Source organism: Trachemys scripta, chromosome 12 (genome assembly GCF_013100865.1).
Source record: "Trachemys scripta elegans isolate TJP31775 chromosome 12, CAS_Tse_1.0, whole genome shotgun sequence".
In the NCBI taxonomy this organism is placed as follows: Eukaryota; Metazoa; Chordata; order Testudines; family Emydidae; genus Trachemys; species Trachemys scripta.
The window spans coordinates 12,849,238-12,874,405 of NC_048309.1; the positions used below are offsets into that span (position 1 = coordinate 12,849,238).

Sequence of the window (25,168 nt, forward strand, 5' to 3'; positions counted from 1 at the left end):
GCCAGACCATTTGTTTACATTTGCACAGCTGCCCACAGCTCCCAGTGGCCGTGGTTCATCGTTCCCGGCCAGTGGGAACTGCAGGAAGTGGCATGGGCCTGGCCACCACTTCCCGCAGCTCCCGTTGGCCGGGAACAGTGAACTGCGGCCACTGGGAACTGCGGGCAAATATGTAAACGTAAACAAATGGTCTGGCGGCCCGCCAGCGGATTACCCTGATGGGCTGCAAGTTGCCTACCACTGCTTTGGATTATTTACAGACCCCTGCAGGGAGAGCACTGGCTTTTTTTTCTAGGCAGGCACAGGTAGTTCAAACTACTAATGTAAGTTACCGGTCTGAATGACAGATCATCAATTGGAGCCTTCTTCCTTGTATCTGGGGTACAACTCATTGTCTCTGCAGAAGACCTAAACTGGAATGAACTCTCACAGCTAATGAAACAGATCAATGGGTTAACTTGACCTTACTAGTAAGATGATGGGAAACTTTCAATTACTCTAATGAGGAGTGATAGTTGTAAAAAGATCAAGAATAATTGTTTTTCAGAGACTATTTTGATTTCTCTTACAAGCTGATCAAACTTTGATCACAAGTTAAATTAATTTTAAAAAGGAAGCTAGATTAATCCCACAGTAAGTGCTGGCAACCACGGTTCTTAAATTAATGAATAACAAGATGAGTCTCAAAAAGACGTTAGGTTATAATTTCTTAAAAATGTGTGTGTTTTTCAAAGCAAAGAGAGTTGGAAAGGAATTGGAAGAGAAAACCGAATAATAAAGCACACAATATAGCTTAAAATTTAGCTAGAATTATAGCCCAATAGAGTTTACATTATTATTTAATTTATTTTTAGCTATTTCGTGGTTTCTGTACAAGAAATAAACTGCTCTAGAACCGTGTGTGTCAGTGTGACAGAGACAAGAGCAGTACTGTCAGTCAGCCAGGGAAGTGGACATCTAGGGCAGTGGTTCTCCACAAAGGGTATATGTATCCCTGGGGGTACGCAGAGGTCTTCCAGGGGGTACATCAATTTGCCTGGTTTTACATCAGGCTACAAAGAAAGCACTAGTGAACTCAGTCCAACCAAAATTTCATATAGACAATGATTTGCTTATATCAGGGGTTCTCAAACTGAGAGTCAGGAGCCCTCAGGAGGTCACGAGGTTATTACATGGGGGTCGCGAGCTGTCAACCTCCACCCCAAACCCTGCTTTGCCTCTAGCATGTATAATGGGTTAAATATATGAAAAAGTGTTTTTAATTTATAAGGGGGGGTCACACTCAGAGGCTTGCTATGTGAAAGGGGTCACCAGTAAAAAAGTTTGAGAGCCACTGGCTTATACTGTTTGATGTACTATATCAGCAGTTCTCAAACCGAGGGCAAGTTCATTTTAATGGGGTCACCAGGGCCAGTGTTAGACTCTCTGGAGCCTAGATCAGAAAGCTGAAGCCTGAGCCCTGCTGCAAGGGGCTGATGCCAAAGCCCAAGTTTTTAAGTGAGGTGAAACTTGGGTTACGCAAGACAAATCAGACTGCTGAAAGGGGTACAGTAGTCTGGAAAGGATGAGAACCACTGATGTAGGGCCACAATGAAAAGTTTATGCTAATGGGAAGATGTGTGGTCTAATCTAATGGATAAATTACTGGTGTTTGAGTTGGAAAACCAGACTCTGCTGTGTGACCTTGGGCTTGCCACTTCACCTTCCCGAGCCTCAATTTTCCCTTGTGCAAATGAGGGATGATCCTTTAACTGACTTTGGAAATGCTTTGAGAGCTGTAAATGGAAAGCTCTGTAAGGAGAGCAAAATGTTATTCCAAGGAGCTGTTGGTAATAAATTTAATTTTGAAGGAACTGTAAAAATTACTGATGGTGACTTAGAGTTAAGGAAGGAGAAGTAGAGTGGAGATTTGGGCTCAAATACTATGAAAGTTAGGGGGACACCTAAAAAAAATAGTGGACATTCCCTTGAGTAAACAACTCAATTAAGTTCACCTTTGTGTACATCCTTTTTGTGTCAGATTTCTCTGATTATTCTAGAAAATCAGTTCAGTGGCACCAATGTTTATGGACACAATGACTTTTAAGCACCTATTAGAGAATATTAGTGGGAAGCCAAATCTGAACTCAGACCACAAATATTTGCACCAGCAATCTGATTCTAAGAGTTCTAGAAACTGAAGCAAGACCATGTGACCTATGTGACTAACCAACATACAACAGCTTGAATTTTAGCTGCTAAATACTTACATTGGACTGCTCCTGTCTAGAGTTAGGCAAATAATGGATTTTTTTGGTTTGTTGGCAACTGAAAAAAATCATTGTTTCAGTTTTGAGATTTTTTTGTTTTAAAAATTTTAAAGTTAAAAGAAATTTCTAAACAAAGTCATTTTGAACTGAAATGTTTTATTGTGAAAATGTCCAAACAAAAATGTTTAACTTTTTTTTAAGAATTAAAAATTTTTCTTTTTGACCAAAACAATTTGGTGAAGTAAATTCACAAAATATTATGGTGTTTGGTGAATCTGCATTTTTCACCAGAAAAAAAAGTTTGAGTTGAAAAATTTCACCTGTCTGCAGACCAAAAATTAGTTAGTGACTAATTTCAAAGTCTGAATACACTCAAGAAAATTATGAACTGTTTGAGGACAGTTTGTGATCAGGAAGAGGCTAAATTTGTTGAATAAATCATTCAGTGCATAGAGTTTCATCTCTTCTTCCCATCTGCTCTCCTGTCTCCACAGATTCACTTTGGGCCAAGCATGTGTATGAAATGTCACAGTTCTGATCCAGGTCTTACACCAACAGTATTACTTAAGAGAGAGTTGCAACAGGAATATATTCTAATCCTGATTCATCCTTCGTAGGCTGCCGTGACACCAGTGCAGTGGGTGGAAAAGAGTGTGGGAGTAGGCACAGATTGAACATGCTATACTCCATCTCTTGCCAATTGGCAGACAGTCCCTTGGGGTCCATTGCCAGCTGGTGCAACCCCCCAAAGCTACTGTAACCTGGGGTGGGACCAGGCAGAGAATCAGTGAACCGTAAGTGTGGTTCCTGACAACCCCCTTCTTCTGTTGAGCTCCAGTCCAGCAGAGAATCTGAGCCAAAGTCCATAGCAACATTTAGAAGCATGTTTAAGCTTCTCACTTTTCCTTCTGTTTCTATATATATTTTCCCCTTTGCTCTGTGGTGATGATGCTGAAGGCTGAGAACACAATACCAAACAGGTTATGGTATTATGGGCTGTGCCTTTAGGGGCTGAACTTTGATATTCACAGAGAGATTGGCAGCCATTTTTTTCAGGTAGCTTAGAATGAGGGATCTTAACCCACCATTTTTGGGAACAGACAAATAAGCCTGTTTGACTATTCCCATTTCCCTTTTGTGGCTTCTAATATGAGCCAGGCTGTCTCTAGCACATTATAAAAAGCCCCCAAACTACCATACTCAGAGCATGTAACCCCAGGAAACCATGTCCCTTAGAGTATGTCTACATTGCTAAAAGGTGTGTTCTTAACTCAAGTTAGTTAACCCAAGTTAAAATAGCAGTGAAGATGTGACAACTCAGGTTAGCAGCTTGAGTTAAAGCCTATAGTAGAGGCTGGGGTTGAACTTTAGCTGCAAAGCTGAGTTGCCATGTCTTCAATGCTATTTGCAGATGAGTTAGCTAACCTGACTTAAGAGCACACTTTTTGCAGTGTAGACATACTTTTAGGGGTGGCCCTTCCAGGGGAGGGTTGAAGTGCAGTGTAGGGGAAGATTGCATTGCTGCTCCCTTTATTTTGTGGATAAACAGATGACTAGTCTGCAAGGCTGTCAATTGGTACCTTTCACGAGCTTTAAAAAAACCAACAATAAATGGAAGGTTTAATATCTTTGATGTTCAAAGCACCCGAAGAAATAAAATAAAGATCAGTGTGTAATTGTATGCTGGTTTTTATTCCAAACAAATGAAAGTGTACTCTGACTACTAGGCTGAGTTCAACAGGAATATTTAATAGTAAGCACCTGTGTGCCTTCAGCTGACAGTATCTTGATAGTTCTGTCTAGTGCAACGACTGCATTCTAACAAAAAATAATATGGATTTTTGATGTTCTACCGCTATTTGTACTTGCAGAGAATATAAAGACAGGGGTTTTCACCTGAACTTAGTGGCTGCTAAGTGAAAACTAATTTTATCGGGGAAGTGAATGTGAAATGTTCCCATGGTTTCCCTCCCTTGTACATTTATCTCCAAGTAATCAAAGAATCATTTTCCCTCTAGACATTTTTCTGAAAAGTTTTCATATAAAACCAAACCAGCTGAAAGAAAAATTATACATTCTACATGAAGACGGTGGCGGACTTACCGATGAGCAGATTACAGCCCTAAGAAGGTAACCTTTTGGATTCAATTCTTTATGATATCTATTACCAGATTCATTTTCTGCAAATAAAAGGAAATTCAGGGAAAGTGTTTACCCAGGCATCTGATGTACCCTGACTGCTGCATTGAAAATTAGAGGAGCATGTATAAATGTCATTGTCTGCTATCCATTGTTCCCCAAAGAAACCATCAGCCACCGTGCTATTGCTAGTGCAAGCTTCAGGAAGGCAGGAGTTTGGGAAGTGACAGCAAATCAGACATAATTTTGGGTGTAGTGGTTATGTGTAGTGGAAAGTTAGTGAAATGGTAATGCATTGGGTCAGTGGGATTTCCCAGTGGCAACTAATGTAAACTCTCTCTTAGGAGTGAAAGCACTAGTTATGGGAACTCTCGTTGAAATTAAAGGAGGGTTTTCAGCAGCGTTTCTCAAACTGGGGCCGCCGCTTGTGTAGGGAAAGCCCCTGGTTTGTTTACCTGCCCTCAGGGCCGCCTAGTGAAAATTTTTTTTCGGGCCCCCCAGCAAGGGTGGACCGGCTAAACAGGGCCGACGAGGGGGGGAAGTACGTCCCTCAGCCCGCGCCACTTCCAGCAGCTCCCATTGGCCTGGAGCCGTGAACTGCGACCAGTGGGAGCCACGATCGGCCGGACCTGCGGATGGGGCAGGTAAACAAACCGGCCCGGCCCGCCAGGGACTTTCCCTACACAAGCAGCAGCCCCAGTTTGAGAAACACTGGTTTTCAGGGAGTATTTTTATCAGGAATAACTCAGATATTAAACAATCCCCATGACCCCCGATATTAAACAATGCCCTTGCCGTAGACCTACCCTGTATGTGCAACACATATGGTCCCCGGATATATACCCAGTGTTCAGACCTCAAGACACCACTCTGTATTTACACCAGTGTCTTCAGCTGATTTAAATCAGTTCAGCCCCATTGAAGTTAGAGGTGCTACACTGATTTACACTAGCTGGGGTTCCAGCCCATTAAGCAATGATATAAAATGGAAAAGGATTTTTTTCAAGATTTCAAAGTGCTCTTTTATATAGTGATGATGTTGAGGGAAGCATTAACAGATGCAGCTGCATGTAATGTTAGATTCTATAAGAGGGCAGGTATTCTGTTCTGTGCTAATGTATTGTCAGAGTCTAATAGAGTTACAAATTTCAGCAAGTTTCAGAGTAGCAGCCGTGTTAGTCTGTATAACAGGAGTACTTGTGGCACCTTAGAGACTAACAAATTTATTAGAGCAGAAGCTTTCGTGGACTACAGCCCACTTCCGAAGAAGTGCCACAAGTACTCCTGTTCTTTTTATAAATTTCAGCAAGAGTTTGAGAGCTTTTTTCTCCGTATATGAAACAGATTTCAAAATGTTACTGAATAGACAATACATATATATTTCAGAATCAAGGGCCGATTTTCAAAAGAGCTCAGTGTCCTTCAGTTCTTGTTTAGATACCTAAATGAAGGGGGCAGATTTTCAAAAGTGTTCGGTACCTAGCAGTTTCTCTTCAGAACACTGGACTCAGAACAACAGAAACTGCAGGAAAATGATCATTTCTGAGAATCTGCCCACTACATCTGGGTGCTGAAATGGGAACTTTTGAAAATTTGGCCCCAATTATTTAGGAAAACAGGAGCCTAAATACTGTACACGTTTACAATGAGTCAGGAAACTTTTTCTGAAGCATTCCTCTTCTGTGTAAAATGAACCTGTTTCAGTATATAAACATCAATGGGAAATCCAAATCCTACTATCCAAAGGAAAATGAACAAAATTTTACAGCTAAATGCAACATTAAAATGTGAAGGTCATGGCCGGTGGGCAAAATTCTGTTTTTACTCTGCTGTAAATGTGAAATAAGTTAATTGCAACCAATTGCATTAAGGGAACAGGCTGAATATTATTGGACAAACATAGGCCTTATTTTGATTCAGAAACCATTCCTTATTTCTGTGAGTGAATTCTCTATTCATATTTTGAAATCAGTAGCAAAACACAAGGATTTGCCCCCATCTCCATCGCGAGTTTGATTGTTCCAAGCAGTATTATGAGGGAGACCTTTGGGAAGTCCCATGGACCAGAATTTTCAGAAGTATACACTATTATTTTAGTGTCCAGCTTGAGACATCCGAGGCATGATTTTTCATAACTGCTGTGCACCCACAACTTCACTAGTTTCTGCAGATGCTTAGCACCTCTGAAAATCAGACCCTGGGTATCTCAAACTGGGTGCCACCAAAAGGAGATGCCAAAAATTAGTGGTCACTTTTAAAAAAAATGTTGATATTAATATCTTTGTGCCTCAATTTCCCCATTTGTAAAACAGGGATAATTCTACGTACCCACCTTTGTAAAGTGCTTTCAGATCTACAAATGAAAAGCCACTGCTTAAGTACTGCATATTATTATTATTTCCCAGGCCACATGTATGTGTTTAACTGATTACTATGATCACCAGATACTGATTACTGTAATCATTACTGTGGTCACTTATTGTTAGCTTCCCCTGCAGTTAGATTGAACTCCTGGGAAGTATCCTTACTAAATAATCCGAAACAGAACAAGTAGAATATAATACACAATACCAAAGGTGCAATATATGGAATGGTCAAACTGTCTCATATTTTTCTGGGAAAGAGAACATCTTATTTTCATTCATTATTTTTCAGATATCTGCCAACTCCAAAAGATTTAGAAATGTATCAGTCCGTCAAGGGATCTCCTTCAGAGCTGCATGTGGTTGATCAGTTTATGCTAGAGGTAAGCAAATGTAGCAGTCATTAAAAACGTGTCACGTGAGATTTCTGGGATTCCCTTTTCCAGCCTGGGATAAAACACTTCAAGAAACTGCCCTTCCTATGATATTGGCATTTATATTTCTAATCCCAGTCAGAGTCAGGATATGGAGAGGCACTCAGGAGGGAGAGCATATGGAGAAAAGTTAAGCAAATCTTATGATCCTCCCTGCTCCCACTAAAAATAAGGAGGGATTGTATTGTTTTGGGCCAGATTTCCAGAAACTTTAGACACAGAATTGTGTGTAGAAAGAGCCCATTCTTATTCCCAAGAGGTCGGTGTTATTGCTTTTAATGCCATCTGGCCCCAAATGTATGTGTATCTCTGTGCTTAATTTGCACATGCTCCTTATGTGTGCAATTGCATGACTAAATTTTTAAGGGGTAGTGTAAAATTAATACATAAGAATAGCACTATAAAAGTCTGCGCCTATGTCTGAATTGGCAAACCCATTATTAAAAGTACATGTTTGATGAACACAATATTTGCTGGATGATCATTTCACAACTGATTCAGATTCCATCTTGTTCTGTACAGATGTGTAAAATTCCTCATTTAGGCCAAAGATTGGATCTCTTGCTTACGATACGAGAACTTCCCGTGTGCATGGGTGATCTGGAGCCTGTAAGTGACATGACTTGCTTATGGTTTGCGTTTAATTCAAATCCACCAGTTACATATTAAAGCACCAGATGTCTTTGATGCAAATTTTAAAAGTCAGTGTATGTGAGGTGAGCTTTTCAATGGGAAAACAGTTCACCAGCCATAATGTTGACAGCTCATATTGTAATAATGCAGGCAGCCTGATGTATAAGATGTCATTTCACTGCATTATTCAAAAGCAATGTGCAAAAAGGTTTTGATCTATATGGCTCATGGCTTTTATAGCCAAGGGAGTCGAAACTAGTATGAAACAAAATTACAGATGGGCTAGATTTGAAATACAATATGTACTACCTGCTGGTGTGTTTAAAATACCCTTGGATAAGCCAAAACTTGAGGTCATTTATTAACACAATGCCACCTGCAGAATGCAGGACCTCAGGAATGACATGAGACACAGTTCAAACCAATCAGCACATCTGACATTTTGTGGATGTTGCCTGGAATACATTTTTAAGGCACTAGATGGGTGAATCCTTTATTTATTTATTTTTTTAAAAAAGCCACAGCAGTCTACAAAAATAGTCCCCCCCCCCCTCCAAAAAAGCCCAAACTAGAACAGCATCTATTAGTGACATTGCAGTGTTTGGGGAACTGCTATGGTAAAATACTGAAGTATTTTTTTTTAAATGCTACCTCCTCCGTCTCACCCTGGTGTTGATTGGACTGGCAGTGGGAAGGACAGCCCAGAGAAGAGTGGCAAGGGGAGAGTACATGCCTGTGATGGTTGGGTTGGGCCCCTCCTCGCATGCCTCTTCGGGTTCTCCATCTCCCATTTGTCAGCAAACAGGAGAAGTGCTCCCTTGTTAATTTAAATCCATTCCTGAGTTCCAGGGCCCCTTGCCCCTATAGCTGCAGGAATGACAGCTATTGGAACAATTTTGGTGAAGTCAAAATGTTTCACAGAGATGTATTGGTTTTGACGAGAGAGAGAGACACACACACTCAGAGCTAGGTGTGTCGCTGACTCTATAGCCTAATTCAGTGATTCTCAAACTGTGGGTCAGGAACCCAAAGTGGGTCGCGACCCTGTTTCAATGGGGTCACCGGGGCTGGTGTTAGACTTGCTGGGGTCCGGGTTGAAGCTGAAAGTTGAGCCCTACCGCCTGGGGCTGAAGCCAAAGCTTGAGCCCTAACACCGAGGGCCAAAGCCCAAGTCAAAGCCTCCCCGCAAAATGGCGGCAGGGCTCGGGCGGGCTCGGGCTTTGGTCCCCCTCCTGGGGTTGTGTAGTCATTTTTGTTGTCAGAAGGGGGTTGCGGTGCAATGAAATTTGAGAACCCCTGGCCTAGTTAGAGTACTGGCGAAAGAGGTGGGATACGCAAGTTCAAGTCCTTGCTCTTTCTGATTCAGAGTAAGCTGAGGAAAAAAACCTCCATGCTACAGCAGATGCTGGAACCTGCATCTTCCCTGTTCCGGGCCTGAGCCCTAACCACCAGGCTGGCAACACATTTTGAGCTGAAAATGGACATTTTGATAAACTTGTTTTTTGCAAAAATGTTTAAAAGATTTTGTTTTCATGCTGCATTGCAGTGAAAACAAATGGAAGTTGCCACAAAATGGAATTGTTGTCCCCCGTCAACTCTAATTAGGGTTGCCAAGTTTGGTTGCACGTATTACTGGAGGTTCCAGCAACATGACATAATCTTTAATTCCTGGGGACTCTAGGACAATCCTGGAGGGTTGGCAACCCTAGCTCTAATTAAAACCATAGTCACACTGAGCACAATTCAGAACAAGAATAGAGAGAGAACACTGGTGATACACGCATATCTGACCCTGTCTAGCTCAGTGTTACACTCCTGCCATCCCACACTGAAACCAAATTACTGTGAATAATTGGGGAATATGGTATAATGATTGCTTTGAAGTTATAATACAATCAAGGGCGATTTATTACTCACTGCACAGTATATTAGTTCCCTAGGTATCTTATTACTTGGGCTGAATAACATAGGTATGTAATGTGTAGAATTTCTACATAAAGTAGTAATGTATTATCAATATAATTTACTACAGTGCCTGACTCTGATGTACAGCCAATATTTTAACAAGGGTTTTCCTCCCTTCCCACAAACTTGGTATGCTTTGTATCTTGCACACACAAAGTGTGAGGCACTGGAGAATTTATTCACTTGTTTTTCCTATTTTTAAAAAGGATCTCTTATCCCTAACCACAGAAAGAAGGCAGCCTCACTGGGCAAACAGTGATATTAAGTTTGATTGCTGGAAATGATTAAGTTTGTTCCTGGAAAAAAAATGTCTGGCGTATTTTGATAAGATAGCACGGTGCTCAGCTGGTATACTTAGAAATAGGCAGGAGTGGGGTGAAGGATAGAGACATTCTGCTGGGCTCTTGGCTATCCATTTCCCCTGATAGTTGGTGCAATCTGGTATATTCCAATAGCAAAATATTTGCTCTTCATGGCATTTTTATGAGACGAGGGATAAATCCTTTCTGGCATGGATAATTTGGCAGAATTCAGGAAGGGCATGTCCTCATCAGAAACAGGGAAATCGTGCCAACACTCCTTTTATCTTGATGGCAGAATTTTAACAAGGGGTTCATGAAAACCTCTGGCCTGTTCTCCAAGAGAAATTAATGTAAAGACAGGCCTACAACAGCTAAAATATAGCTTGTGTACTTCAGCTAGGAACAGATAGACCTAACAAAGAGAGAGAGGTGAAGACCTCATTTTACTCACATCTTCCAGTTGAACTGAAGTCAGGCTTTTGTGTTTCAGCTAATAAACCAGAAGATCCGAGCATGCAAAGAGCTGCAAGCCAGCCAGAAATTTGTTGCTGTGTTGGAGTACATCTTAGCCATTGGGAACTACTTAAATGAAAAGGCTGGAAGAGAGATGGCTAAAGGATTTCGATTGTCTTCTTTGACCAAAGTGAATTAACACTTTTTCCTAGCATTGAAAACACTGTGTTACAGTGCATATTAACTAACATAATGTTAAACATGATTTTCCTTTAGCGTCGGCAAGCAGAGTTGGGTTTAAAAATGGGGTAACTAATTGTCATTAACCTCTGAGAGTTTATTAACAAGGCTGTAGCCTGCCTTCCCTTGATCCATAACCCCTTTAGGATCCCTTGACAAGAGAGCAGGGCCAACTCAGGGAGAACAGTGGTTTAACTAGCCAGGGAGATTAGAACGCTAGTGCAAGAGGCATTCCTTCCAGGTCCCGTTCTTGAGCAGTGGGAGCCCCATGACAGAGTGAGAGTGCATAAGACAGAGTGAGCTAACAAGGTAAGGAAAGTTTGGCTGCTGAGTGCTCAGCCACAGGAGAGGAGGCTAAGGGACTATAACCTATGTACTAGACGGGTGTCAGAAAAGCCTCCCAGAAAAGAATCACAGGAAGGAGGAAAGGGGGGAAAGGGGGAGAGAGAGAACTCCTCCCTCCCCATACATCTAACAAACATACTCTAAACTTAGGCCAATAACCCTCCCCAACAAAAAAACCTGCAAGAGTAAAAATAATGCAGACAGAAGCCCAGCAGCAGAGTGGGGGCTATCAGGTTTATTGCCCTGAATTCAGCATGTACAATTACCTTCCTCAGGGGCGGGTGGCATAGGTGAGTATACGGTACAAACTGCTCATGGCCCTCAGAGAGGCAGTACGGGCTCTTGAAGCCAGAGTGGCTGCACTGGAGGAGCTAAGGGAGACAGACGCGTACATGGAGGAGACTTTCAGGGACACAATAAAGTGTCACTACCTGCAGTCAGACAGCCTGTCAAAGTTCCACAGGATCAGTGCTATGCCCATAGCTTTGTGATAGTCTCTAGGAGGAACCCCTTCAGTGTGCCAGACCTCCAAGGGTCTGACTCTTCCTGCACAGGGGAGGCCATGCGGCCTTACCGTCCCTTTAGTCTGAACCTCTTTCGCAGCCTCCATGGTTGCATTCTCTGAAATGGCCCACATGCGGAGGCAGGAAGAGAGAGAGAACTGCAGGGTTTCAGTGCGTGGATGAGACAATGGTGCAGGGAGGAGGGTTTTAGGTTCATCAAGAACTGGGGAACCTTGAACCTTTTGGGAAAGAAGGAACCTATGCAGGAAGGATGGGCTCCACCTAAACCAAAATGCCCCAGACTGCTGGCATGTAACAGTATAAAGGTTCTAGAGGATTTTTTAAACTAAGGGCTGTGGGAAAGCTGCCAGGTGTGGCAGAGCTGTGTGGGGGCTAGGGGTGGGGGGAAGAGCACTGGTGACTGGAAACATTACGCCTGCAGAGTCCAGAAGTAGGCAGAAAAGCCTCAGAGCTGCTTGAGGAAGCACTGTGCTCACTAGTGGTACCTGCTATGCCTTTTCAAAGGCAAAGGATTCAGTCCCCCAGCACAGCTCACCAGGCTCGAGTTGGTATCTCTCCATTCTGATATATCCATTCTGGGCTGCTCAAAGCTGCTGGCCAATTTAGTGCCCAACTGGCTCCACTAGGCACATTGACCATATACAGCCATATCAATCCTATGCACTGGCCACACTTGCTCTGGGACAACCATCATTTGGCCTTTAGTTCTCAAACAATCTCTTAACTAACTTTTCTATCACATCTTTCCCTGCCTCATCAAGATTTGCCAGCAGAAAACGTTGCCACTGAGCACAGTTCCCGTCCATGCACCTGCTTCTTCACGCCACTCAGCAATAACGGAATCTGATCTGATCCCAGAACTAAGAATTGAATGCATATTCTGTAGGATGCTTTGAACCTTTTAAGAATATTATCAGATTATGCCTGGTCTGTAAATAGAAGAGAGGGTTTTTTTTAATTATTCAGATTTCTTTTCCCACAGGAGACTTTAATATGGGTGTGTATAATTTATAATGCAAGTGACAGTTCTGAGACAGTACTGTAATGCCACATCTATTATAATGAAAAATATGTTCAAAATCATTTTCTGCCACAAAGCATCTCCCCAGATTCTATTAAGGAACCTTACTGTCTACATGAACACCACATAGTGCTTTTAAATGGGACCCGGGGCAAGAGCATATTTGGAGATGCAGAATCAATTGCAGTCAATTAAGATATCTTAAGTTTTAAAAAAGAAAAATGAGACATTACAAGGGAACAAGAAAGGATCTGAGAAAATGCAAAGTTAATTTTAAGCAGAAATGTATGTGGGATGGCAGATTGAAAAGAGAAAGGTTTAATTCCATTGTGTTTTCTATTCCTGTCAAATTTATCTAGGAGCTATCAACATCCCTGCTGTTCCAATTTTTAAAAAATGTCTAATAACCTAGACTGTCAATTTATTGCTGTATTCTATTTGTAGTTATCGCTGCTGCGGGGTAAGGAGAGGATCACCTTGCTTCATGCCCTTGTGGAACAGATCTTCTTACATGAGCCTGATTTGGCTAAATTTTCTCAGGAGTTGACAGAATTTGAAGCTGTTCCTGGTGGTAAGAGGATAAAAAAAACCTTTTGCAAAAGTCCCCATCTTCACATTATGTGCATAATTTTTATTAACATTTTTTTTCCTTCCTCCAATCTCCCACTCTGTTCCTTTCCAGCTTCCATCAAAGGTCTCCGTGCTGAAGTTGATGGTATGTAAATACGTTTTCTAAATTCACAGAAAGACTTTCATACATTGTGCAGTCACTCGAAACAGGTTTTCATTGCACTTATTTTGTAGTTTGTAAAGAGGTTCAAAATATTGAGGTAAGAGGTTGCCATGGCTATATATAAACGTCATGTTATCATGTGGAATTTTAAAAAGAAATATTTGTGTGTCCATATGATTTAGAAACGATCTATCAAAATATACTGTCTGATAATAGCAAAATCCATTAAGTTTGCCTTACACTCAGATGTTAAGCGATACAGGTGCTCTATCAAAATTACTTCGAGGAGAGTCACAGAAGGCATGCAGAAAAGCAAGGGAAAACTCAATATAGTTAAGTAATGAAGTTCAAGAAGCCATTTGAACTAAACCAGTATCTTCAGTAAGTGGAAATGCACCACTAGTGAAGCCAGTAGAAAGGAGCAAAATTGGGAGATCAAGTATAAGCTAGCAATTGGGATGGTTTTGAAGGAATTTGGGGCTAGATGTAAAGGGTGACTGAATTCATCGGTGTGAGGACCATTGAAGTGAATGGGCTTTGGATTTGGCCTTTGCAGAGCAACAGAGGCACAAAAAACAAATACAAATATATTTCAATTTTATCAGAAGCAGGAGGCTTACAAATGTTTAATCTACTTTTAAAAAAGTGTGCTATGGATGAAAATTGGAACTGTTGACCAAGAAGTCCACCTTCTACGCTAGGCAAAATGACAGAAGCACTAACTATAGGAGGAGCTGGTAGTGACCCCTATATTTAGATTGCCATTTTTATGAAGGACAGAGAAACTCTATGCTTTTCTCAGAGAAGCTCTATGCTTCTGTTTGCAGCAAGCGTTTGATTGGGTGTACACCCCCTGGGCTATTGAAGTGCCTTTTTAGCTCATCCCATGAAATTTCACTCAGATTTTGCTGAGCTATAAACTATTAAAAATCACTATTTCCCTTCTGTCACTTGTGTTTCTTGGGACCATTTTGGCAGCCTGCCCAAATCACTGGCCATTGTAAGGCCAGACTCATGTTGCCATGGCCAAATCTGTAACAACAGACACTGTGTACTTGGAACTACTAGGAGCTGCCAGATTATCTGTAGTGTTGGGGGATGGGGGAAAGAGAATTGGACTGGGCTCACCCATCAACCTGGATCCATCACATGATGCATTCCCCTTCCCTCTGGGGGCACCAGATGTAGCTCCCCCAATTCCCAAGGTGGAGGGAGGAGAAAGAGAGATGGGTCAAACTCCCCACTCAACCAATCCCATACCCAGCATGCAGCCCCAGGGGCCAGTCCTACCTCCTGGGGGCACCACATAAGGCAGAAGCTCCCCCAACTCCTGGAGTAGAGGAGAAAGAGGGCTGGACTGCACTCTCAATCAGCCCTCTGGAACTCAGCATCAGAATCTAGTAGTCCACCCCACCTCTGGGATAATAGCCTTCTCTTGCTGCCATCTACTGCAGTTAGTCCTATAGCTCAAATGGTAGCAGCCAGTGCTATGGAGCTGGAGGTTCAAGGTTGTATGATTTTCTGTGAGGCATAGCAGGCCTTTACACAACTTAATGAGTGTTTGTTACTGAAGTTCTTGAAATATTTCACTTCCTCTCTGTTTTGTGATTAGTGTTAAAGAAAGAATTGGAAAATGTTATTCAGTACAGAAAGTTGGTCAAGTCCAAGACTATCAAGGCAACAACCCAAGAGTCTCAGTTCTACAAGGAACTAAAGGTAACATTTACCAGAACTTTATTTTAGACTGGAGATAGCTGATGCGTAATGTATTCTACTTGGTTAGAGCTCAATATAACCTGGTTTTCCAGCTGACGCAGGGTGTAATAGGATACAAACTGACGGTTATGTCTCTGTGATGGCTACTTACTAGGGCTGGCTGGAAACCAACATTTCTGTTCCACAAAAATTCTTGAGATTTCAGAATCTAGTTTTGTTCTGATGCAGAACAAAAATGAGACCTTGTGAAAACTTTTTGCAAAAAAACCATAGAATCATAGGATTGGAAGGGACCTCGAGAAGTCATCTAGTCCAGTCCCCTGCACTCATGGCAGGATTAAATATTAGCTAGACCATCCCTGACAGGTATTTGTCTAACCTGCTCTTAAAAATCTCCAATGATGGAGATTCCACAACCTCCTTAGGCAATTTATTCCAGTGCTTAACCACCCTGACAGTTAGGAAGTTTTTCCTAATGTCCAACCTAAACCTCCCTTGCTGCAATTTAAACCCATTGCTTCTTGTCCTATCATGAGAGAAGGAAGGGGAATGGAGGCTGCCCCAGAATAGCTGATAGGTTGGTGCCCAGGACACTCACCTGGGATGTGTGAAACCCAGATTCAAGACTCTACTTCTAATCCAGCAGGGCAGGAGTTTGACCCGGGGTCTCCCAAATTGCTGGTGAGTGTGGTAACCCCCTGACTATTGATTATGCTCACAGAGGGCTCTCTTTTCTGACTAGAAATTCCATCCTGGGCCTGAGAAACCTTCCCAAGACATTTTGGTTTTGATGAAAAGGCTCCACAGAGCTGTTACTTCCCTTCCCCATGCAGTTGGGTAGGGTATGGTGGCAGAGCCCTCCTCCTCCCTCACAATGCACATGGTGTCAGAGCTGTGAGTACACTACCCCAGGAATAGACCTGGTTAGAGTTTACTCCATCCCCAAACAGCAGGGAGACTGGCAGAGAGACTGATTTCCCACGTCACTGGCTTCTCCAGAAGCAATGCAACCACATGCTATCCCTTAGACTGGGCAGATTGAAGTGTCATCTTTTAGCCATTGATGAATACTAAGCTATTGTAATAATATACATTGTTTTAATAAGACTAATTAGAAGAGGACAGCTGTTAAGAAACATCCTCAGTTTCAAAATTTAGATTTCTGTAGCCTTATTTCCAGCAGGTAACTTGGATATAAGTACGTGCAACTTAAGCCATGCGTTTTTGATGCACTAAATCCTGTATGCACAAGTGTTAGAATGCAGCAACAGTGCATGCAGGTGCACACGCACAGTGGCTAATAAAACTCAAGCACAAATCCCCTAAAAATCAGGACCCTACAATTTTTAACTTGCATTTTTTACTTTAATTTTTTAATAGATTTAAGTCATCTCAGTGGACAAACTCCTGAGAGCTCTCAAATTCTGAAACTCTCTCATTGGCTTCATTAATCTGATATTTGTATGGAAATGCAGAAGATTGTGAGTAGGCTTATATTTTGCACATCTCACAGTCTTGGTGGCACATGGAAAATTTGACCTGCATTCTCTTTTTTGCTATCAATGAATCGTCTGACTGCTGTCGAGTATTGCTTTCATACTGCATCCTTGTAGCTACTCAACATTGTGGGTGTTTTAAAATTTATTACAGGATCTAATTCAGAAGTATGAAGGACACCTTTCCCAATTGTCAAAAAGATGTGATGAAATGAAGAAGCTCTACAATGATACACTGGTACATATTATATTAAAACATAATTGAAAGAAATCTACATTTTTAAAAAGCTGTTTTCTAAAAATGTACAAATGTCCATAAATGGAGCTCACACGTTTTAGATACACTTCCCTCAGTACATATAGATTTAGGTGTAACTCTGGTAAGAAATACCATATCCCACATTGTGTATAGATCAGTGGCAGAATGATTTGAATAAGCATACGCCATTTCTTTTTTCTGAGGGTTTATTGCCTGAGTTTCACTGGTGCTGTGTACCTCCAGCTACTGTTGATGACAAGGTGCTCACCTTCAAAATTCAAACCATTATTATATAACAAACAGGGCTCATGGTAAACAAAATGAATAAATATTTAGCACTTGCATAGACTTTTCATCTTAGACTTTAAGGTCAGAAGGGACCATTATGATCATCTAGTCTGACCTCCTGCACAATGCAGGCCTCAGAATCTCACCCACCCACTCCTGTAACAAACCTCTAACCTATGCCTGAGTTACTGAAGTCCTCAAATCATGGTTTAAAGACCTCAAGGTGCAGAGAATCCTCCAGCAAGTGACCCATGCCCCACACTGCAGAGGAAGGCGAAAAACCTCCAGGGCCTCTGCCAATCTGCCCTGGAGGAAAATTCCTTCCCGACCCCAAATATGGCGATCAGCTAAACCCTGAGCATGTGGGCAAGACTCACCAGCCAGCACCCAGGAAAGAATTCTCTGTAGTAACTCAGATCCCACCCCATCTAACATCCCATCACAGACCATTGGGCATATTTACCTGCTAATAATCAAAGATCAATTAATCCCATCATAGCATCCCCTCCATAAACTTATCAAGCTTAGTCTTGAAGTCAGATATGTCTTTTGCCCCCACTGCTCCCCTTGGAAGGCTGTTCCAGAACTTCACTCCTTAGAAACCTTCGTCTAATTTCAAGTCTAAACTTCCTAATGTTTTCAAGGTCTTTCCAAAACGTAAGTCATAACACCCACATGAAGTACATCAAGCTGTTATCCCAGTTGTCCAGGAGAGGAAACTGAGGGAGAAACTCTAAAGCTTTGTCCACAATGACATTAAAAAAAAATCTCCTGGCATCGTAGTATCACTGGCTCAGCTCCGCTGGCTGTAGCAATAGTGGTGTTATGCTGGAGGTTATTTCAGTGGCTGCCTGCCATCTTTGATCTGTAAGCTATCACAGACCTCACAAGCTGAGCATACCAGCTGCCTTTCATTTAGGTGAAAAGAGGAAGCAATTAAATGCCCTTTTCTTAGTGATAGCTGAAACAATAGAAGCCACAGTCCAAGGCACTAGACTGCATGCAAGCCCAGGACAGAGGCAGGACTGTGTGGGCCCAGAGGGTTCCCTGGGACTGATAATTTCAGGTGTGTGTGTGTGTGTGTGTGTGTGTGTGTGTGTGTGTGTGAGAGAGAGAGAGAGAGAGAGAGAGAGAGAAAAGCCAGGAGACCATGAGAGAAGCAGACAATGTGTCCTGAGAGGGAATAGAGATGGAGCTTCTTGGGCACAGGACTGGCTGGAAATCAAGCTTGGATTTCTGAACAAGGAAACTGCCTCCTGATTGTTCCTACTCTGTCAGGGAACCAACACTTTGTGTGCATTCATTTGTAAATAAACAGGCTTGCCCCAAAGAAATATCCGACTCTTACCAATTTCGCCTCCTAATGGAAACAGCCAAGTGAGTCCCTGAATATTGGCTAACCACTCAGGCCAAAGAAGCAGTGGTAGGAACACTGGTGACTACATGCTAACATTTTTACCACCATGACTGCTAGACTTGCTCCAAGCACGGTTAGAGGACAATGGTAGAAACACCTGCAGCCAACCTACAGTAGCACTCGCACCATTTGCTAACACTGATTGAGTGATAACATTAGAAGATGTGTTTGTTTTTTTTTTAAAGTGCCAGCCTAAATGAATTGCACGTGACCACAGACAGGTCAGTATTAACAGTGGGAACAATAAGATCTTGTTCCCAGTCCTGTGCTCAGAGAACCAGGCCAACACCTCTAAATCTTTTTTGTTTTTAAAAAAATGGTTGTATAAAAATAGTTAAAAGTATGTTTCTTCCTGCTGTTCAACGTGGTGGTAGGCAAAATACTACAAAATATGACGACGTCTGGGTGACCTTGGGGGACCCTGTCTGAGCATCAGCAGAAGATTAAAGAGATGTTTGACCAGGAAAATGTAATTAGTAATGTTTTACTAGCAGTAACATTATAACAGAGTACAAAGGTTCCTCGGTATCTCTTGTTTCTTTTTAAAAACAGAACAGCCTCAACATAGTGTAACAAGTCAAATGTGAACTACAAGATATACACTAAGGATCCTATCCTGAGCCTGCAGCCAAAGACTGTGTAAAAAGAAAACAGTAGAGAAGTGGGAAAAGTAGGCAAGGATCCTTATCCTCAACTCAGAACTAGGGCTTGGATCACTCATGAATAGAGCTGGTCCGAGCATTTTCAGTGAAATTGCAGCAACAGCAACTCTGAGGCTATAGCCTGGTGGTTAGGGCCAGTGGCTTGGGATGTGAAAAAGCCAGATTCAAGTCCTTGCTCTGCTTGCTTCAAAGTGATCTGGGATGGAATACTGCTCTGGATCAGGAAGAGCAAGGACTTGCACCTAGGTCTTCCAGGTCCATGCCTTACCCAGCCTAGCATGCACCGCCCTGAATTGAAAAAACCAAGTTTTGGTTGGAAAACAGACATTTTGACACAATTCTATTTTCGCAAAAACATTCAAAAGAATTTGGTTTTGTTCCAGTGCCGAAGGAAAACAAATTTTGAAACCTTACAAGTTGCCGCAAAACAGAATTGTTGTCCTGCAGCCAGTCTACTCATGAAGCTGCACCATGTCACCCAGTCCAGCTGCTGCTGGGTGTGGACTGCTGCTCTGTGGCCCCACCATCTGGATTTACACTATACACATGCACCAACAAGCCATGCTAAGGTGGAGTGTGGAATCATCCCCTATAGGACCTCTTTGTCCCCCTTTCACAGGAGACCCACAGGTTTCAAGCTATCTTGTGGACAGAAGGTGCCTCAGGATTTGGTTTTATAATTATATTTCAATATTGTGAGTTTGGCTTAACTCCCTCAAACAGAAGGAAAGGAGTGCTCTTTTCTAGAGGGTCCTATTCCGGAACATGGGTTTACAGGACAGTGTCTGAAGCAAGCAGACAACTGTGTGTGTTTCCATGAATCCTATCCTATCAACTGAACAGCAATAGTACAGGGGATACATGTTCTGGAAATATCTTGAAGGTGCCAATAGAAACTACACTGCCTATAAAATTAGACCCCCATAGGTCTATCTTTATTATTTCATTTCTACTTATGAAAGCAGTAATGACCTTAAGCACATGGCATTTCTGTAGTATTATGATAAACTGGGGATAATTGCCCATGGTGTAGCTGTGGGCTGTCAACTCCTCCCAGGTGGCTCTTCGCCCTAGGAAATGCCTCATTCATTATTGCTTAAATAACGGTACACGCCTGGTGTGTTGAGAAAGGCCTGCCAAAGACCAAAGGCTTCCAGCACCCAAGAGTTGCAGTTAGGAGCACAGTGTCAAAACTACTGAGCTGATACCAACTGATAATGTTTTGGGTGGTCCATGGTAGATGCTAGACCCATGGTTGCAAATAGGAATCTGATTATTGGAATGATAAAGTAGAGCGAGAGAGACAGGAAATTGTTAATTGGACAAGTAATATCTCCTTATTCAGATCATTCATTCTGTTTCTGTTGCAGCTTGTAATACTACTAGAATGCTATTCAGTCTTGTCTATAACTGAGAGCAACAGACCTCCCAAGATAAAGCCTTGAAGAATCACACAATGCCTTTTTAAACTTCTCTTATTATGAATCTTTTGAGCCAGTTCTCTGGATTTCTCCTGATCTGTTAGAAAAGCCATTTCTAACATTATAGGGTCTTAACTTATTTGATGACATCAAGGAACTGCCCTTGAAAATGATGACAAACCTCCTTAATTAAACCCCAGTAAATGATTTAAAGTTAAGAACCGTCATAAGCCTTAAGGCTGGAGAACTGATACGAGGGCTGCAGTTGATCTGAGCCTTGAATCCCATCCCTAGCTCTAGATTTTATAGTCTGGCTGCTTTAACTTGTTGTTTTCTAATAGATTGCACATTGTGTGGATTATTTTTAGAGATGGTCAAAATTCTTCCCCCCAAAACTGTTTTTTTTGGGGGTGGAATTTGTGTTTTTAATTAAATTAAATTCTTCTAAGGGTATGTCTACACTACCCGCCGGATCGGTGGGTAGCAATCGATCCAGTAGGGGTCGATTTATTGCGTCTAGTCTAGATGCCATAAATCGACCCCCGAGTGCTCTCCCGTCGACTCGTGTACTCTACCTCCGTGAGAGGCGCAGGCAGAGTCGATGGGGGAGTGGCAGCAGTCGACTCATCACAGTGAAGACACTGCGGTGAGTAGGTCTAAGTACGTCGCCTTCAGCTATGTTATTCACATAGTTGAAGTTGCGTAACTTAGATTGATCCCCTTCTAGCCTAGACCAGGCCTCAGAGTGTCTGCTTTCCACAGAATTTTTTTTTATTTTTTTTTCATTAGAAAACCAAATGCCTGAAAACAGAAATATTTGGGTCAAAGCAGAAATGTCCCCATTTTCTTCTATGCACCAGGATTACGCCTCCTGTGATGAACCAGGTCCAGCAGCTCCCAGGATGTGCTGCTAGAGGGGAGAAAATGATGAATTGCAGGAGATGCAGTTTGACCAGGGTGCTGGGGCTATAGAACATAATGGGAGCATGAGAAGAGCTATGTGAAGATGGTTTTTTTTAAAAGTTTGCTAGCAGCTAAAAAAAATGAAGAAAAATTTTGGTTCTGGTCTAACTGAAACTGAATTTTTTCAGAATTTCTGGTGACTCAAAATAAAAAAAAAATCAGGTTGAACTAGCTGTGTCAAACTAGTTCAAACTAGTGTTTTTGTTTTAACATAAGGAAAGGAAATTAAGGGCTAAAGAAAGAAAACAAAGGACGAGGTAATGACACCCCTGCTTCTACTCAGTACACTAGTGGTTAGGGAACTGATGTGGGAGACCCAGGTTTGAATTTGCATCTGGAGCAGGGAGTTGAACCCTTTCTCCCAGGAGAGTACCCTCACCACCAGACTGTAGGGTTTGTGTCCATCAACCTCTCTTGCTGAAGCTGTTCCATTTATTGCAAATAGTTACATATTAATTGGAGCAGGGACTGAAATCCAGTTCTGCCACCCACCCAGGTGAGTGCCCTAACCACATGGCTTTAGAGCAGTGGTGGGCAACCTGTATCCTGCAGGCCCTTGAGGGTAAGCTGATTGTGGGCTGTGAGACATTTTGCTGACATTGACGATCCGCAGGAATGGCCCCCAGCAGCTCCCAATGACCGTGGTTCGCTGTTCCTGGCCAATGGGAGTTGAGGCGGGCTGGGCCTGTGGACGGTCAATATCAGCAACATGTCTCGTGGCCCACAATCAGCTTACCCTCATGGGCCGCATGTGGCCTGTGGTCCACAGGTTGCCCACCACTGCTATAGAATCATTCTCTGCCTCATTGTCCCTCACAGTGATTATTCAAGCATTTTACACAAAGTAGAACAGTTTCAGCAAGAGTCACTGCGAATTTTGCTGTTTTTATTTGAGCTGGTTGAAGTGATTTGAATTTTGAAATTTATGATGAAATTCCATAATTTGAAAAAATAATCAATAAAACTGTAGATAAGACTTTCAGTTATTCTTCTGTTTATTTTTACCAAATCTAGAGCTAGTCAATTTTAAAAAAATGATTTTTTCAAAATTTCAAATAAAAAGGAAGATAAGATTTACTTTTTTTTCCTGATTTCTCCCCTCTTTTTATGAACAGCTCTATTTTTTGTGGGTTGACTGATTGATTTAATTAAAACATAGAATTAAAAATAGTCTTAACATTTAATGTGGTTATTGTGTAATCTGTTAAATTGCTATCCCTGGAACACAAAGTTCTACATTTAGCCAAATCATAGGTAACAGCTATATAATTTTAGCTACACTGCCCCCTCTGTATGTCTCAGTTGGGACATGAAAAAATCAGCGGGAGTGATAACTCAGTTTTTGCAGTTATTTAATCTCTTTTTTCTCAGTTGTCACTATGGTCCAGTGATCAGTTCTGATGATTTGTGGATGGACTTGGAATTTTGGTGATGTATGAATTGAAACCACAGAATAATACTAAATTGAGGGGAAGGATAATCTTGAGCTAACTGCAATGTACTGAGATGTGGGAGATCTGGATTCAGTTACCAGCTCTGCCAAAGATTCTTGTATCACCTTGGGCAAGTCATTTAATCTTTCTGGGCTTGATCCTACACCATTAATGTCAATGGAAGTTTTTAGGATGAAGTCCTTTGTTCTGTATTACCCATCTGTAAAACTGGGGTAATTATACTTCCATTCTTTGACTTGTCATGTTAGATTTTAAGCTCTTTGTGGCAGGGACCACCTGTTATTGTATGTTTGCATGATGTCTGGTGGAGACCCGGTCTCAACTGTGGCCTTTAGATGTTCCTGTAATCGTAATACCAATAATAATGAATGCATTTAATCTTGGGCACTGATCATGAAAATCTTGGATGCTGTTCAAGCTAAACTTGGATAATGTTAAATATTTAGTATTTTTTCTCTTTCAAATTCACAGGTAAAATTTGGGGAATCACCAGATCAAGACTCTCAAGAGCTATTTGGCTGGATTTCTGCATTTATTAAGGAATTCAGGAAGGTCTCTGCAGACATTGTCATAAAGTCACCAATATAATGTTAAAGGAAAAGAACTTTTTCTTAAATTTTGTGTCATGGAACTTTGTTGCCTGGGGGCTTTTGGGGGTACTTAGATGGCATATAGAAATTGTACTTGCTCTCTGAGCAGGGGTGAATTTTGCCCTGTGTGGTATAGTTAAAGTAGATACTATACACTTACAAGGTTTTAAAATTGGCCCTTCAAAATCCCAGATTATCTATGTGCATCTTCCTGGTTTTGTTTCTAACTTTCTTACCAATGCATCAATTTTGGGGGCCAAAAATATTTTATCCACTGAAATGTCTGTACACCGTGAGGGGAGAAAATCTCAGCATATTATAAATTCTCTTTTTAATACTTTTCTTTGATACCCAGTCTTTTGAGTGAATTTTATGGAGCCCTCCTGAGGAAAGAATAACTGTGTGGTGTTCTAATTTTTTATTCTTCTTACTGTAATTTTACTAAATAATGTATCATCTGCTTTGTAATGAAATGTGGACTCTTTACCCACAGAGGAAAACGTTTAGCAAAAATTCATGTTCATCTGCATCTATTACAGCCTGGCAACTAAGAATGAATAATGAGAAGAATGTAAGGCTGCATAATTTATTTTTTTTTTTTTACAAAGCAGTACAATAAAATTGTGCTTTCTTTCATGACTAATGTTGTAGATTGAGGTGACATGCTATTGGAGTGACAGAAGAGCTTAGATTTTAGTTGGGTTGGCAGGCAGGGTATAACATCAGAAAAGCAGAATGAAAACTTGTCATGAGGCATCTAAGTAATGGATCCTGGGAAAGATCATCCATGATTTTCAACATGAAAAGCACTTTGGGTGCATTAGTTGGGAAAACTATGGTTTTGAATTTGAATAATTAGCAGAAGCCCAACAATTTACAGAAGGGGAAAAAAGCCTACAACTATAAAACAAAACAAAAAAAACCCCCCAAAAATCTTTGTCTTGCATGTTGTAACCTTGAAAGGAGAAAAGTGGTACAAGCCCTTTATTGATTAGCCATTTTGTCTACTGGTGCTGAAAGCAATGTTGATTGAGAGGACTATGTTTCTCAACTTATTTTAGATCTAAAGGCCCAGTCCTGGAAGATGCTACTCACCTCTAGTGAAGTGCTGAATTTGACTTCAGCATCTAAGGCCTGGTCTACACTATGAGTTTAGGTCGAATTTAGCAGCGTTAAATTGAATTAAGCCTGGACACGTTCACATGGCTAAGTCCCTTTTTTTGGCTTAAAGGGCCCTTTAAACCGGTTTTTTTACTCCACCTCCAACGAGGGGATTAACGATAAAATCGGCCTTAGCGGGTCGGAATTGGGGTAGTGTGAATGGAATTTGACGTTATTGGCCTCCGGGAGCTATCCCACAGTGCTTCATTGTGACCACTCTGGACAGCACTCTCAACTCAGATGCACTAACTAGGTAGACAGGAAAAGCCCCGCGAACGTTTGAATTTCATTTCCTGTTTGCCCAGCATGGAGAGCACAGGTGACCACGCAGAGCTCATCA

General features: G+C 41.6%; 1 protein-coding gene across 2 annotated transcripts in view; it reads left to right on the forward strand.

The window, feature by feature from the left end:
• Window positions 1–24,275, forward strand: part of LOC117886293 (formin-I-like) — a 58,556-nt gene extending 34,281 nt beyond the window's left edge. Inside the window, exons 9-17 of one of the 2 annotated variants that reach the window (XM_034787976.1) lie at window positions 4,268–4,379; window positions 7,044–7,134; window positions 7,708–7,794; window positions 10,576–10,728; window positions 13,113–13,239; window positions 13,351–13,383; window positions 15,014–15,117; window positions 16,768–16,851; window positions 23,549–24,275. In XM_034787976.1, the coding sequence (XP_034643867.1) occupies window positions 4,268–4,379; window positions 7,044–7,134; window positions 7,708–7,794; window positions 10,576–10,728; window positions 13,113–13,239; window positions 13,351–13,383; window positions 15,014–15,117; window positions 16,768–16,851; window positions 23,549–23,665 (908 nt within the window). In that variant the 3' untranslated portion in view covers window positions 23,666–24,275. The remainder of the gene's footprint in view (window positions 1–4,267; window positions 4,380–7,043; window positions 7,135–7,707; window positions 7,795–10,575; window positions 10,729–13,112; window positions 13,240–13,350; window positions 13,384–15,013; window positions 15,118–16,767; window positions 16,852–23,548) is intronic. The other variant, XM_034787977.1, reaches the window with a different exon arrangement.
• The last annotated feature ends 893 nt before the right edge of the window (window positions 24,276–25,168 follow it).